The following is a 17,051-nucleotide window of genomic DNA, read 5'->3' as shown; positions in this document are numbered from 1 at the left end:
GCAGCAAAAAAAATAAAAAAGCAGCAAAAGAAATGAGAACCTATACGTCATTTCCGCCACACTTTTCTCCTAGCGCGCGGAGGGGGTAGGGCCTCTCCTTAGTTTCCTTCCTCCGTGCCGGTCAGTAATCTTTCAGCACCACCACGCTGAGAAGCCCTCCCTTGTTCACGACCCGGGGTGGATTGTGACAAGTGGTGGCGCTGGCTAACACTCCCAGGGTTCTACTAGGACACATAAATAAGATACCCAAGAAAGTGGATGGGAAAACGGCGCCGCGGTAGCTCAACTGGTAGAGCATCGCACGCGAAATGCGAAGGTTGTGGGTTCGGTTCCCACCTGCGGCAAGTTGTTTTTTCATCCACTTTAATTTCCATTAATTTATCGTTTCTTTATTTCATTTATTAAGCACAAGTAATTTCCCCTATGTTTTCATTGGTGTCTGTTGGCTTCTTCTAAAAAAAATTATGGAATTTTACGTGCCAAAACCACGATCTGATTATGAGACACGCCGTAGTGGGGGACTCCGAAAATTTGGACCACCTGGGGTTCTTTAACGTGCACGCAAATCAGAGTACTCTGGTGTTCTCGCATTTCGCCTCCATGGAAATGCGGCCGCCATGGCCGGGGTTCGACCCCGCGACCTCGTGCTAAGAAGCCCAACATCATTACACTCACTGTGTCCCGTCTAAAGGAAGAGCTACTTTTAATCATTCACGGTTTTCTCAATAATCTTTCTTTACGAATTACATTGCGGTGACAATCAGTTCTTGTATTTCTTTTTTCTTTTCATTTTAAATCGTTTTGCCCTCGGTCATTGACTAGGATGAAGCCCCGCGCCTACTTATATATGTATCGATCAGTGATACATACGGTAACGAACAAATAGAAAAATAAAATAGAATGCCGGCGCTGGGCCACCCGCCTGGAAGTCAATATTCTGCCGCCACCGCTTGTTTGGGTACGTAGTTTCGGCTAGGCAGGAAGCAGTGGAGGGTGTGGGTGAGGGCGCTGCTGTAGCGGCGGGAATCCCGTGCCGCTTTCTTCGATTATGCGCCACGGCCAGCCATTGTGCGAGTGCGCTGCATGAGGACAGGCAGCGCCACAAGTGGCCCCAAGGTCACGAGGCGTGTACGTCGGCACGTGTCAACGGCGACCACGCGGTGACGAAATACCGCGGTACCGCAGATTATCGCCTCAATTCTTTTGAGTACAATTTATACGCGAATCCGGAGAATGTGCGAATCTAGAATGATGCGTCCACTGTGCAATTCAACACGTCATTATTAGGGCGCAGGCTCTGGTCGCCGACTCCTGCCGTCGGAGATAGGATTTGGAATGGAGAATGAGAGCGTGGTCGTAATCGCGCCGTTTACTCCATGCCGCTTGCGAATGCAACATCTCTCGGAATGTGCAATGTCTCGCTGCCATTTCGGTCCCAACGTTGGCGCTTTCCTATATGATCTCACATTTTATAGCTAGAATTGCACGCCTCACTGAATCACATCGCAACATGGGGTATGACGAATAGTACTGCAGCAACACGTCAGTGGCGTAGCAAGGAATTTTTGTGGAAGCCAGGGTAGGTGGGGAGGGAGAGGGGGGGGGGGGACAGGTGGGTGCTGTGCTGACGCACATCGCTTTATGCCCGCCATCCTGGTTCGCAGAAATTTAGGGGAAGGGGGGGGGGTCTTGCCAGGTATGCTCCCCCTCCCTCTCCCTGCCTATGCCCCTGCACCACGTTATGTAAACCTCAGTATATAGCCACTTATTCGATGCTGGGTTGGGTAACACGACCAGTAGCTTGTTACCTTGGTCGCATTAACTCTAGTGTTTGGGGACGCACCTACGCAGATTAGTAGCGAACAGCAGACTTACTATATAGTATGTGCTCCACGTACGGTAACTTCACCTCATAGTGCATCAAGTCTACACCGCGGTAACATATTTGTGCGTTTCATTACAATGTAGACAAAAGATGGATATTTACTCACAAGTAGAGAAGAACTGCCAGCGTCAATATCAAGACGACCCAGTCCGGTATTCCGAAAAGTACAGCCATCTCAGTTCAGGGCCGTCGCAAAACCTTTTCCTCGTAAGAAAATCCGGTCCTCGCTACTGTGTGAGCCGAAGTGCTACTGAAAAAGTTAGCGCGTGAGTGTCTCATTCGCAGCGTCGCGCCCACATGCGCCAATGCGCGCAGTGACTGATGCGCCGCTCCTATGTTTTGCTCCTTTCTTTTTTCTTTCTTTTTTTCTTTCCAACTCTAGTCCTTTTTTTTTTTTTTATTTGCTACAGCGCAACGACGAGAGACGAAAACACGCTAATGAAACACGTTGCCGTGACGTGCTGCCATCTGTTGCCAGTCGAATGATCCAAGTAGTCGTCTTGGCCTCCACTTCCTTTCTGCTCCTATTAAGTGGCGCCTTCTACTGCCCACATCAAAAAGTTGCCTCTGGCGCGGGAGATCAAAAGCGAAATTGCTATACTCGCACTTATTAAATACACGCATGCTTAATAGGCATAAGCATTTCAAAAATATCATGCGCAATAAAGATTTCTCCCTAATATCGGACTTTGGTAGCGAAGCACTGCTTTAGGTCGGCTGGTTTTCGAAGAGTCCGAAGAAAGCTGCCTCGTGAAAGAAAGCTAATGAAGACAATGCAAACACGCAAGATGACGCAATAAACGATAATAGAAGAGGTCACCTATCTTTATTGTCTCGTTCAGTTTGCCCGCTGCTTTATTTAATAATATTTAATTTTCCAACGGCATTTTAAAATAGGATACTGGACTCGTATCACACCTTACGCTCCAGTAAATGCTTGGAGTCGTTGGCAAGTATCCATGCCAAAATCCCGAGCCCTTTCGCCAGTTGATTTCGCTGCCACTAGCACCACAGGAATCTTTGACGACTTTAACATCGTTAATGCTGCCTTCATATTCAGAACAAAACAGTGCTATGCCGCCTGCATAAGCAAGACACGTACTTACGCTGCACGGAGACATAATCCTCGCATGGTAGTGCTATTAATAACGCTAAAAAAATCAATGTACATGCAAAAAAGAAAGAAGGAAAGGCAATGGCGACAAAGAGCAGCATTGACGTACCGAGCGCTGCACTCTGATGTGCGCTCCAACCACATCGCTTAGTCGCGCAACCTCTGTAGGCCGTGGCGACGCCCTCCGTTAAAACGTATCCAACGTCCACGTGTTCTTCATTTGCCAACAATACATCATAACTATCAAACTCTTTTTTCGATACCAGGCTGTAGCATTGCGATGCTGTCTGAATTTGCATCGCAGCACCCCAGTACGGACCAGGCTTTATGTATATTTGTAACTATTGATCGACCTTGTATGCTACAAGTTTGGTGGTCGCCACACCCACTCTTATATTACAGTTTGCAGCCTCCTGAGAAGACTTTTCATGAAAAATTCGTAATCAATGTTTGAGGTTGATGACGATCTACACTAAATGTATTGCATGATCGTGTCCTTATCTTTCTTAGGCCTTAGGTACGAGAACAGTGCGTGTAGACCACAGACGCGCATGCCTCTACATGTAGAATAATCTCGTGCAAGCCAGCAGCTTAAGACGTTTGGCGCGTTAAGAGCATCGCATAACAACAGTTACCTTATAAAAAGCGAGCCAGCGAATCTCCTATGTAGTCGGTAACAACCTAAAAATTACGAGCAAGCTCCACCCGCAGAAAACGCTCAGCGTGCCAATCATTCACCTCTGAACGAAGAGAGCTACATTGTTTGATTCTGGCTCGCGTGACGAGCGCTGCCAGTAGCGTTGCGGACGTGGTACGTATCTCGATAATTGCATGTACGCAGTGAGGCCGACGGGAAACTGTCGTCGTTAGTCAGCGCACAATGAAACACAACGTTGGCTTGACGTTCACTGTTCAGACTTGGAGCATACACCCAGTAGCTCGGCAGGAACGTTAAATAGCGTACTCATTGTGCGCATGCGCTCATTTAACGCTCGTGTCGGCAGCGGAAGGCAGAACGCTGCCATTGTTCCGCCGCGATTGAGCGTATATATAGCGTCAGCGGTGCATCCATTTCGCTTCACCAAACGCATTCCACGTCTCTAATGACCCTGTAACAAACGTTACTAGAACCATAGCTGATTCTAGCAATCCTCCGCGCGCGAGCCGCGCATGCGCCGTCGCCGGGACAACACGACAACGGCAGCGGCGGCGCCGACGGCGTGAATGTGCCCTGAGCGTCTGTATAGTTACTATCGCAATGAAAATATTGAGACTGTGGACTCGACTGTCGGTCTTCCTGAAACGACCTTCCATTTCAGAAGTGTAAATGAAAAGGGCACTTTTCAAACACAAAATTATCGAACTAATGAATAAATACATCCCAACATGCAGCTTTCGATAGAGTAATCAGAAACCCTTGGCCCAGAAGGGCACTAAAAAGACTCGGAAACAAGAATAAAACGCCCATTTCGCACAGCTAAGCGCCAAGCAAACCCGCACGCCTGGGAAAAGTACTATGAAGCTGGACACGAATACTTGGCCGCGACTGGAAGGGCTAAGCGCTCATTTTACGAAGTAGAGCTACCAAAAATGATAGTCGATAACCCCAAGAAATTCTGGCAGCTGATAAACACAAATGAAACGCGCGCTATCATGCACCCTGGCTAACAATACTGGTGAAATCATGACTGATACCAACTGTGCAGACACCTTTAACAATGCATTTTCATCTGTTTTTACTGACGAATCCGAAGAACCATGTTTCACATTACCACTTATTATTACTACAGCCGGGGAAGCCATAACGTTCAGCAGTAGTGGAAGATCGTGCATAATAGATAAAATAAAAAATTCATCTACCACTGGCACAGATGACATAAGTTCAAAAATTTTGAACAACACTAACCTAGCCTGTTCGAGTATTTTCGGTTTATTGTTTTCACAATCACTCTCTGAAGGATCCATTCCAGACGACTGTAAAATGGGGAAGGTCATTACCGTGCACAATACAGGTACTACTGACTAACCTCGTAATTATCGGCCCATTTCATTAACAAGTACACCCTGCAAAATCGTGGAACATGTGATCATCATCAGCAGCAGCAGCCTATTTTATGTCAACTGCAGGACGAAGGCCTCTCCCTGTGATCTCCAATTACCGCTGTCCTGCTCCAACCAATTCCAACTAGCACCCGCAAGTTTCCTAATTTCGTCGCACCACCTCGTCTTCTGCCGTCCTCTACTGCGCTTCCCTTCTCCTGGTACCCATTGTGTCACCCTAAGGGTCCAACGGTTATCTAATCTACGCATTACATGATCTGCCCAGCGCCATTATTTTCTATTAATGTATATTAGAATATCGTCTATACCCGTTTGCTCTTTGACCCAAACCACTCTCTTTTTGTCTCTTAAAGTTATGCCTACCATTCTTCGTTCCATCGCTCTTTGCGCGGCCCTTAACTTGTTCTCAAGCATCATTGTCAGTCTCCAAGTCTCTGCCCCATATGTCAGCACCGGTAAAATGCACTGATTGTATACTTTCCTCTTCAATGATAACGGTAAGCTCCCAGTCAGGAGCTCATGATGTCTGCCGTATGCGATCCAACCCATTCTTATTCTTCTGTGAATTTCCTTCTCATCATCAGGGTTCCCTGTGATTAGTTGACATAGGTAAACGTACTCCTTCGCAGACTCTAGAGGCTGACTTGCGATTTTGAACTCTTGTTCCCTTGCCTGGTTATTTATCGTTATTTTTGTCTTCTGCATATTAATCTTCAACCCCACTCTTATACTCTCCCTGTTAAGGTCCTCGATCATTTGTTGTAACTCGCCCGCAGTGTTGCTAAATAGAACAATGTCATCGGCAAACCGAAGGTTGCTGAGGTATTTGCCGTCGATCCTTACTCCTATAGACCTTCCCAGTTTAATAGCTTGAATACTTCTTCCAAGCACGCAGTGAATAGCATTGGAGAGATTGTGTCTCCTTGTCTGACCCCTTTCTTTATAGGTATCTTCCTACTTTTCTTATGTAGAATTAACGTGGTCGTGGAATCTCTGTAGATATTTGCCGGGGTATTTACGTAAGCGTTCTGTACTCCTTGATTACGTAATGCCTCTATGACTGCTGGTATCTCTACTGAATCAAATGCCTTTTCGTAATCTATGAAAGCCATATAGAGAGGCTTATTGTACTCTGTGGATTTCTCGATAACCTGATTGATGACATAGATGTGATCCATTGTAGAGTATCTCTTTCTGAAGCCAGCCTGTTGTTCCCTTGTAAGCTAATGGGCCTATAATTTTTCAGTTCTTTAACGTCTCCATTTTTGTGGATTAGTATAATGTTTGCATTCTTCCAGTTTTCTGGGACCCTTGCAGTCGATAGAGACTTCGGATAGAGAGCCGCCAGTTTTCCTAACATTATGTCTCCTCCATCTTTGATTCAATCGACTGTTATTCCATCCTATCCTGCCACTTTTCCCCGTTTCATGCCTTGCAAGGCCCTTCTGACCTCATCTCTAGTTACAGGAGGAGTTTCTGTATACTGTTCATTATTGTTTCGAATAGAGTACTCCTGAGTCCTCTGGGTACTGTACAGGTCAGTACAGAATTCTTCCGCTGCTTTTATTATACCTTCGAGATTGCTGATGATATTACACTGCTTATCTTTCAGTGCATACATCTTGGTTTGTCTTATGCCAAGTTTCCTTCTCACTGATTTCAGGCTGCGTCTACTTTTTACGGCTTCTTCAGTCTCTCTCACGTTATAATTTCGAATATCACTTATTTTCGCTTTGTTGAACAGTTTTGACAGTTCCGCGAATTCTGTCTTATCTCTTGAGTTGGACAGTTTAATTCTTTGCCGTTTCTTTATTAGGCCCTTTGTTACTTGGGAGAGCTTACCTACTCGTTGCCTAGGTGCCTTGCCTCCCACTTCAGTTGCTGCCTCTGAAGTCAACCTCTTTACGGTTTCATTCATTACCTCTATGTCATCATCATCATCATCTCTATGTTCTACGGCTGCATATTTGTTTGCAAGTACCAGCCTAAATTTGTCTGCTTTTAGCCTTACTGCCTCTAAGTTGACCTGTTTTTTCTCGACCAATTTTACTCTTTCTCTGTTAAAATTGAGGTGAATCCTAGCCCTCACTAACCTATGATCACTGCACTTTATCCTACCTATCACTTCTACATCCTGCACTATGCTGGGATCGGCAGAAAGTATGAAATCAATTTCATTTCTTGTTTCACCATTACGTCTTTTCCAGGTCCACTTTCTGTTACTACGTTTCCTAAAAAAAGTGTCCATTATTCTCAGCGTATTCCTTTCTGCGAATTCTACCAACATCTCTCCTAGAGCGTTTCTAGAATCGACGCCGCAGTTGACAATTGCCTGTTCGTCCGCCTGCTTTTACGCCACTTTTGCATTGAAGTCACCCATTACTACTGTATACCGAGTTTGCACTTTTTTCATCGCTAATTCAACATCTTCATAAAACTGATCTACTTCCTCATCGTCGTGATTGGATGTTGGAGCGTCACTCCAAGCCTGCAGATGTAGTTCATTGGAGAATGTCAAATTAAAATAAAAGATAAAAATACGGGGTTGGGGGGAGGGATTTGAACTTTCGACTACCGCAGCCGAGCAGTCGACATAGCTGAGTAAGATAATCCCGCAGGCCGCAAGGCTACCTTGCCGCTGAAAAGTACGGCCCAGAGGGTCCTACATGCCGAAGAAATCCGCTGATTTGTCCTCCCTTTGCGGGTTTTGCTGATCGTCATAGGTTGCACGATATAGTGTCGATTCTCCGTGGTTCTAACCTCTTGTTTCCCGAATCTCACGCATGCACGCGATCTTGAACACGCCAAGGTAAACGATATATTTTCGTTGAATTTGAACAGCACTTAACACTTGTGTGTAACAATAAAAAGGGAAAAGCTTTCAGCGCGTATCGATAGGCCCCGAGTCGCGTATCATCCGCTCGTAGCGTCTGCTTGTCCCTTGGCGTGTGAAAACTAGCGCTGCCTGGTAGCTATTCAGAATGGTGAGTCGCGCCGCCGTATCAATACCGCTCCGAGCCTCGCACAAAGCCGGCGACCTTGACAGCTCCCAGTGGTGTCTTTAGCCTTTCTACAGCTTTGAACAGCGGTTATACTAGACCTAATGAGAAGGAGGAAATGGGGGAGGGGGGGGTACTGACCCCGTAGTTTTTCTGGGAACGCTGCGGGCCTAAACGCTAGGGAGTTGGGAATTGTATGCCTCATCTAACCTGCAGTGGTGCCTTCTTCGATCAGTCCGACATGGTTTGAACATTTCGCGCTTGTAAGAAATTGACGGCTGTGCTACCACCGCGGTCGCAATACAATTCTCGGGAATACAAACGAAAATAAGCAAGAAACAATAACTGTAGATGTAGACGAATCGTTTTCACGTGCTGAAAATCTGTGTGTTAACTTTACAGCTAGTTTGTTATGTCATTTACTCCCAAATCACGGTATTCTTAGATTCCAATAACTTCTTCCATCCGTCACAGCAGGGATTTCGTAAGGGTTGTTCGTGCGAAACTCAACTGGCCATTTTTCTTCATGACATTCACACCAATCTTGATATTTATGTACAAACTGATGCCATGTTCCTAGACTTCGCTAAAGCATTCGATAAAGTAAGTACATCATCAACGCTTGCTTCTTAAACTTTCCAAGCTGAACCTACATCCAAACATCACGTGGATTAAGGATTTGCTCACGCATCTCCCAACTACAGTCTGTAATTAGGAATGCGCGCCCATCATTGTTATTATTTTTCTTTCTATAATTTAATTTTTCTTGACATTTGCTTCCTCGAGCCCCCCCACACATGTATCGCAGCAAACTAGGTGCAACGTGACTAATCTCCCTGTTTCCGTTTCTCTCTCTCTGTCGCTGGGGAAAGAACTAAACGCAGGTAGCCTCGGGCGCACTGACTTGGTTCTTAGATGAACGTAAAGAAATAATTTTACGCAAACTTTCCTCAAATGCCACAAGCCGACGACGCAATTATTACGATAGATACATCGTTTTGTTAACACACGTGTGTAGTGTTATTAAAAGTTGAGTTCTAAATTTGAATTCGGCACTTTTTTGAAGATCTTTGTCTACAGCATTCATTAAACATTCATATAATTCTTGTAAGAGGCCGCTTATGTTATTTGGGCATTAGTGGCTGTGAGGAATAAACGCACACTATTTTTCGCTGCTGGAAAGGTTGTGCCAGGCTGTTAGGTGCTCTTGGTGAATTTCATTGACGTCACTTCAATTTGTCGAAGCTGGCTATCCTGCAATACACCAAGACCATGACTTTTTACATGTATGATGCATCACATCTCCCTTACTGGACTGCGAGCACGACAGTTTAATGAAAAAGGACTGCAAACTTCACACTGACTGCCGTACATTTCACTTCAATGCCGTACATTTCAATGCAAAAAATTGCATTGCTTTAGACTAGGGGTGAAGTATCCGAAGTTGGGAATACGAATTGCATATTACACACTGACTATTCGTATTAGTTTCGAAAATGAAATATTCGGCATTTCCGAATACTAGAAACTAACTAGTTTATTTCCAACGACCTACTGTTAAAATCTTGCCACTTCTCTGCTAAACAAATTATCGCAAATTATGAGAAATGAAGGAAGGACAAATGTTCTCGAAGTAATGCATGTACAAAAGGGGTAATTCAAGGTTTGCTTTCGGCTTCACGGCGGAAGCCTAGAGGACGTATGTTTTATGCTCGTAGTCTGTCATTTACTACTTCACTGCCCTGCCTTCGATGTGGAGCGCACGGACTTGTGTACAGTCTATCGGCGACTGGGACTGACTTGCGATACGGCGACCACGCTGCTATTCCCTGCAGCCCACTAGTCCATCCTGAAGCACGCTCTTTCGGCACTGCTAGACTACTGCAATGCGACGCACTTGAGAGCGCGGCTCTGAGCCCCGCACTCACATTTTTTTCCCCCTTGCCACGTTCGTCCTGTCTTTCTGTCCTTCATCTTTTTCTTCCCATTCCCCCCTTCCCCGTGCAGTGCTATTGAGGTGTCCTCCTGTGAGAGACAGTTACGGCGCTGCACTCATCTCTTCTGTCTCCTTTTCTAAAATCACTTCACACAAACACTGTCATTTAGTGCTCTTGGAAGTCTAGTCATGTAGCAACGCTATCTTTTACGCTACAATCAGTGATATTTTCCTTGTAACGATTAATTTTACGTATGTCGGTGGCAGATAAGTTCTTCAGCAGCTTCCCCCCCTCCCCATAACTTCTTATATTTTTTTTCGCAATAACGTATTCAGCGTTTTTGAAAAGCTGGTCATACAGCAGCCATTGATTCTTAGAAAGCTTGCTTGCAACCAGGCTCAGGATATGTTGACAAGCAACTCGTGTAGTTTATCTAAATTACAATTAGTTATCTTGTGTATTAAACTGATCCTTTGTCCTTGATAACCAGCAGTTTTTTTTAATTTTTTTATTAATGATATGAAGTGGAAGGAGATGCTGCAACCATTGTCCTTTTTTTTACGCATTAGACATTGTAGGCGTTGTACCGAAGTATAACGAAATAAACCGAAATCGAAGCCCTGGCGCAGTGAGTAGGACGCCCCCTCTCGGCTGCGGGAAGTCGAATTCCTAGTCCGATCCTCACCACCACACAACCATTGGTTTATAAGACGGGTACAAGCAGCAGTCCGTCCAGGCATCGGCTTTCCAGGGGTGCGTTGCTTGGGAGAGGTTCGCCGAGAACGCTATGCGTGATATGCAAGAATCAAGAAAAAAAAAAGAAAAAAAGAAAGACTAAAGAACTATGTAACGCTTGCTATCTGTATTCGATTCGTATTCGAAAAAGTTGATGTTGCCCCACCTCTACATTGAAAGGTAGAAATATTGCGTTTGCGGCCGCAAGACTTGAATGTCTGAGCACCGTATTTGCTCGAAGATATGTGGAACACGAACTTATGTTCGACCCCTATATATTAAACTTGCCGACAAATAAAAAAAAATCATAACTCGAATATAGGTCGGCTCATATCCTTATAGAAAACCGAAAAACGTTGACCATGACGCACCTTTATTCCCCGTAAACTAGGCTACTAAATCTTGGTTGTCGGTGAGCAAGCTTCATCAACGGTGGAACTGCCGCAGAAATCGTCCTCAGCACCCCGAACTACGTCGTCCCTCGGGTGTCGTCGAGTGCGTTGGATATGCAGCATTTCTTAGAGACAGTCTGTCTAGTCTCCGGAATGGCTTTACGGCGCGGGTGCGACGGAAGAACTCCCTTAACTCGTTGCTTTTGCTGGCTTTGTTCACGAATATAGGTCGAGAGCCTTTGGTCACGAATACAGTTCGACAGGTCATTTTGGGTAACCCTTTCGAAAAATAAAATAGATTGACTAACATTCGAATAAATACGGTAGTGCGTTACGCAAAGATTTAGTGCCCAAAGTAGTGCCTCCTACATAGACGGCAGTCCTTGGTTGGCGCCGCCCGTTCTGATGATACAGTAAAAAAGTTACGCACGACACGGAGGCTCAAAGGAGGAATACATATGCAAATTTCCTGCCGGGAATATCTAGGAAAAGACGGAGTCCCAGTACCTGGCTTGTTCTAATACATCTGACACACGGGACAGAGATCTTTCGCCAGTCGTCCTGGAAGCATATGCAGGAGCATTATGTATAATTCGCATATATATATCAATAAGCCTTACTTTTGTACGTTAACATCAATTCGCCCGCTTCTTCGTATTTCTCTACACGTGTCATCGAGCCCCTGAATACTTAAAACGACTCTGATCTACATTCATATGAAGCGCATCACAAAGTGTTGTGCTCTTTTCATGCTTGTAAGCGACGAAGCTGGTAAAATTAGCATATTTTTATAGGCTACACTCGCATAGCATTCAATTATGCCGCCAGCGTCGGGCCGAGTTGGATGTAGAGGTGAAAAGTTCCGAATTTTCTAAACGAATTAAAACAGTGCTGAATGGCTTTTTCGGGCCGTCTATTCATTTCTCGAAGACTACGGCCGTGGTAAATTGAAACCTTAACCTGGACGTTAACTAGGTGTATTTCGCCATTCTTGAGTTTAATGCGTGAGCGGCCAGGTGAGAGGAGAAGACCTGACCAAGTAAAAGGGAACCCAAACAAGGTACCTCGCAATAAATATGTTAATCACAATGCCTACACGCGGTGATTTGCAAACACCGTACGGCTCCCAATCTCAAAGACATCTTCCTCTCATTTAAATATCTAGCTATACGCTGCCGTTTCTGTATGAAGCCGATTGTTCGACGGCAGACACTGCCGCCCGAGCCGGAAACCATTTCCAAAGGGCACAAATGTGAGACGAAGAATAGGAATGATAAACAGCTAGGGGACGAAGGGGGCGCGCGCATATGGCACCTCGTGCGTTCCGGCGCAAAGCCGCACGCGACGCGGGAAGCGCGATGTTGTGGAAGCCGTGTACGAACGCGTGCCAAAGCAGTCGTGAATTTCCGACAGGTGGCACAATGCCTCGACGGAGGTGAAGGGAGTGCGTGCACCACAAAAAAAAGGCCAGTCACTCGAGCGCGTATGCTGCCAGCGCGACAGCGTTTCTGCACCATTCACACGGAGTCAGCAAGGCGTGTTGAACGCGCAATGGTGGGGCGAAGACGCCACGTGGCGTAGCCGAAATAAAGAATAATAATGGCATAAAGGCGGAACTGTAGGATGAGAAGATTTTGGGGGGAAGAGAGCGGGAGCGGAAATGAAAGGGGAGTAAATGTTCTTGCCTTCTTTCCATCTGAGCTTCCAACAGCGACTAAGAGCCCCTAGCAGCTGAGCAGCTGCGTTGCGCTCAGAGCGTTGAGCAGCCCCTCGCGGGATGCCGAAAATCGCGCCCGGCTGTCTTCCCGTTTTTCTTCGCAGGCAACGCGAGGCCTAGGTGACGATAACGCTAACGTCGTCGACGCAGTTATGCGGACGTGAGCTGGCAAGGAAACGTACGGTGCGACAACCCGAGCCATTTCGGAAGCCTACGAGAACTCGTCGAGTGCGCTTGTGGTTTGTGCGGTCGTGCAAGTTACATTGTTCAACGAAAAACAGTTCATTTTTACTCCGTCCTCTTTTTTTTTTTTTCTTCTGTGCAAGCACTACGGAGAAACCTTGCGGATCGCTAGAGATCGTCATGCGCCGGCAATGACACCTTCACCAATGGCAATGACGTTAAGGTTATAGCGCACCATACCAATCTGTGTGGTTGGTGGTTTCGATGCTGACGTCGTTCCAGCCGCAAGGTTGACAAGCCGGCGATCCCTGTCGCGCGCCACGTCGCAGACGGCTGGGTGGAGGAGAAGACGTTCGCGCTGGAAAATGCGCATCACTGAGTCCATGTGAGTATAAGGACATCGTCTCGCATCAATCTGCTAGGCAGTGCTGCAGTGTCTGGTATGTCTTAGTCATGGACCCAAAACCTCGCGAAAAGTGCCGTTGTTACGACCACCTATTTCGACTATAGGTAAAAACTATACTGACAACTATTCCGCAAAGAATTACGCAGCGCTTTCGTTAGTCTATATGTAGTGTTTCTCTTTAAAACCATCCTACCCTGTCGAAACATCATTTCTACTCACGCTGACCTGTCAAGTGTGTCACATCTGGTCATACGCCTTTACGTGCATCGATTTAGGCAAGTAAATACGAGAACGGGGTAACTAAGTGGCAATATACCTTTTTCGATTGTGTTAGTGTTAAACATTATTTCATGGTACTACGCTCTACGTCATAAAACAACCATGTGGGCGGAAATACCTTGATCTGGATGAGATGGTCCATCGGTGACAGGGAAGCTTGTGCAGGGCAGTTTACTGCGCTGCATAAGCATTTTTGTCAACAATCATGGGGATTTGAGGGACGCCGTAGTGGTAGACACCGGAGTAACTACGACGCCCAAAATTCTTTACCTCGCACCAAAACCTCAGTACACGAGTATTTTTGCATTTCGACCCTGATACAGCCGCAGTCGTTGGGAATGCTACCGGCGACCTCGGGGTCGGGACACCACAAGGTTACCTGGGACACCAGCTGCGTGGAACTCCTTCAAACTATTCCCACACCTTTTAGCCCAGACAACTAACTAGAGCTCTCTCGTCAATAAATTTTAGTTAAAGAATAAAAAAAGATCCCTTTATGGCTGTTTGCATTTGAAACACGGAAAAGAAACAAAGAGCGTAGGGGAAGAAGAGAATGACCCGCACTGATGCTGAATAACAAGTGCACGTTACCAGTTATGGCAATCGTCGGAGATGGGTGTGAATACAGCCACACGGTTCACGGAGGCTAACCACGTCAGTGGCACTTGCAAACGCATTTTACTTGACGAGACAATTTAATTACAAGCAAAAATCATTGAAACATTGCATTAACTCCTGCACAGTGGGGTAACTTCCTCGTTAAGCTTGCGTCGACAGCAGCATTGCTGAACGGCGTCCGCGAGGTTACGAAAACAATCTTTCAGTCTTGCTACAAGTTGCTACAGAAAAAAATATTGAAATAATATGAGATGTGGTACCGTATTGAGGTCAATGCTTACGAGAGGCTTTAAGGAAAGTGCATGCATTAGACAGGAAGCAGTTTGAAATGACGCGAGTGGTGTTATTTTCTTTTTATGTTTGTATTTTATTCTTTGTCGCCCTCCAGTTGACGCCTGGCCTAAACTTTGGAAGCATTTCCTTCGAAGCCGGTACGCCACTTATAGCAAAGAAGCTTGACGCGTTTGTCCGTAGCTCGAGGGTGCTTGCGTGTTTAGATTCGCGATACCGTTTCAGGGAATAATTAATCCGCAGCTTTCGGACCCTCAAGACAAGCATCAGCCTGATACTACATACATAGACTTGAACGTTAAAGTTGTGGCTAATGTATCTCTTCAAACTGACTTTGTTTTCTTACATGTTTCATCATGCGTGCTTGCAGCAGTTCTGTTCGACAGTTATTTTTTTTTAAGGTAGCTCGGGGTTTGGAGGCTGTGTTCTAATTAGGCTTATCATTCAGATTTGGCTCAGGTCGCAGGAAGCATTCTGTCCTTGTTATATTATTGCATACGGTGATTAGATTGTAAGGGTCACTGGAGGCTGTGTTTGACACCGTAGTGTTTCTAAAAATTCAACAAGGTTTTCGCCTAGGTTAGTTGCTGCTAAGTGGACCCTAGTTCATTCTTTTATTTATTTATTGACATTTTCTTCAGAGCCGAAGTGACTCTTTTGCGTAGCATAACAGACAAACGAGCTAATGACAGTCTCCTCCAAATGAACCGCAACACGAACACACACAAAAATTAAACCCTATAAATGCTCCTATTCATCCTCGGACCATGTTACTTAGGCTATAGATTCCATTGTCGGAGCAACAAGCAATGTCAGGTGGTGTCAAGCTTTACAATAAACATTAAAATGGCGGTGAGGATAGACACCTTACCAAGATAGCACACCACTCTTTACCAAGTCCACTTTGATCATAAACATCCTTTAGTAGAAAATAATTTGGCTGAAATTTGTTTCTGGGGAAACTGTTGCTTCGGCATTTCAATTCTCTCGCATGGTGTGTCTTTTGTTAAACGTAGCGCAGTAAACCACACGAAAGGTAAAGGCTACAGAGCCCACTGATCCTTAAAGCGTACTAATCGTATAGCAAACATGTTAGTTCACCGTTCTATTCGCTAGTGAAAATACAATTTGTAGCTGCCCTTCATACGCCAGACAAAAGAATCTGTTTGGTGAACGCCACGAGGCAGTTAAAACAATTGCTTGCAGCTTGAACCTCAACGCATTGCTACCTGCCAACGTTACTCTAACGCAGAACAATGTAGTTTTGCAGATTAAGAGCCTGGTTTGAAAATCTTTCTATTGCGACAGATATCTTTTTTCCCCAGTGGCTTCACAATTTAGAAAAGTATCTGCAATTGTAAGGAAAAAAAAAATCATTTCTATTTTTAGACAAATTTTCGCCGAAAGTACCCACGAAAAGCCCCTGGTTCCTAATAATGCATACCTACAGTCGAGCATGTGAGACGTGGACCATTCCGTAGGACTAGCTGTCGCGTTATTAACCGAAGGTAATAACGCTTGACTGAAGTCAATCTTGTAGCCTACAGTTTAAAATATACTAAAAAATGTGTACCCTTCACTGCCTACCTTGTTGTGACAGCTGAATTTTATGCTTCATTAGAAAGAACATTTCGTGAGGAAGAGTGGGAGAAGGAGAAGGGAGAGGGAGTTATTATGTGTGCTAAGCGAAGTGCCTTCCTGTATATCGCAAATCAAATGGTCGTCCATTCCAACAACAGAATGAAGCTCATTTCGGTGACCTTCATATTATTACGTAAAACCGCTGTGTTCGCGAATTCGCAGGCCGTACGAAGCTCACTGATTTGACCAGCACAGCCGGCACGTCTGTTTCCATGGTGTAGCGCTTATCACGTGCTCTTCATACGTACAAGGTTCCCGGTTTGATTCCGGGTGAAAAACGTGCTTTCTTTTTGTTTTGTTTTTTTAATAGTAAAACTGTTCTTGCTTTTTGCTATGAATACTCAAGTACTGCTGATACCTGATATGGCCACTTACTCTTGGCGCGGTTACAGTCGACGAAAACTGAACATGTCAGTGGATCAATTATAATGTCGCCTACGACGCCATCGAAATTAATCCTGAGATCTCTATTACAAGTATTTCACAACATGGCTGATTTTTATTGTAGCGCAATTGAGGCATAATAACCCTGTCGGAAAAGCCTAACAGCAAAATGCTCCCCAGACTGCACAATGGATACACCTCGCAAGCAGGCTATACTTGTGAACGAAGCCAGAGCTGGAGCTACAATTCTGCTATATGAGTAAGTGCCTCTTATATTGATGCATTGGAAGGTTCTAGTTAAAACTGTGTGGGGCAGAATACGGCTTATAATCGGTGAAAATAAAGGGTGACCGATCCTCCTTTTATATTATTTCGCACGATTCTTAGTCAACGATGATGCTATTTTCTG

General features: G+C 45.3%; 2 protein-coding genes across 3 annotated transcripts in view; one reads left to right on the top strand and one right to left on the bottom strand.

Annotated features, from left to right (window-relative positions):
• Positions 1–2,557, bottom strand: part of LOC126532080 (cytochrome P450 3A8-like) — a 29,143-nt gene extending 26,586 nt beyond the window's left edge. Inside the window, exon 1 of the mRNA XM_055070514.2 lies at positions 1,992–2,557. Within this exon, the coding sequence (XP_054926489.2) occupies positions 1,992–2,059 (68 nt within the window). The 5' untranslated portion in view covers positions 2,060–2,557. The remainder of the gene's footprint in view (positions 1–1,991) is intronic.
• Positions 1–17,051, top strand: part of LOC126531147 (uncharacterized) — a 112,008-nt gene that overhangs the window by 34,988 nt on the left and 59,969 nt on the right. The window contains exon 1 of one of the 2 annotated variants that reach the window (XM_055070988.2): positions 12,883–13,408. The exons of the other annotated variant lie outside the window; for it this stretch is intronic. The gene's annotated coding sequence lies outside the window, so the exon portion shown is untranslated. Of the gene's footprint in view, positions 1–12,882; positions 13,409–17,051 lie in introns of those variants that run through there. 2 annotated transcript variants of the gene reach the window in all.

Source organism: Dermacentor andersoni, chromosome 5 (assembly GCF_023375885.2).
Source record: "Dermacentor andersoni chromosome 5, qqDerAnde1_hic_scaffold, whole genome shotgun sequence".
Lineage (NCBI taxonomy): Eukaryota > Metazoa > Arthropoda > Arachnida > Ixodida > Ixodidae > Dermacentor > Dermacentor andersoni.
The sequence above is the reverse complement of the archived record's forward strand: the minus strand, read 5'-3'. Positions and strand labels throughout refer to the sequence as shown.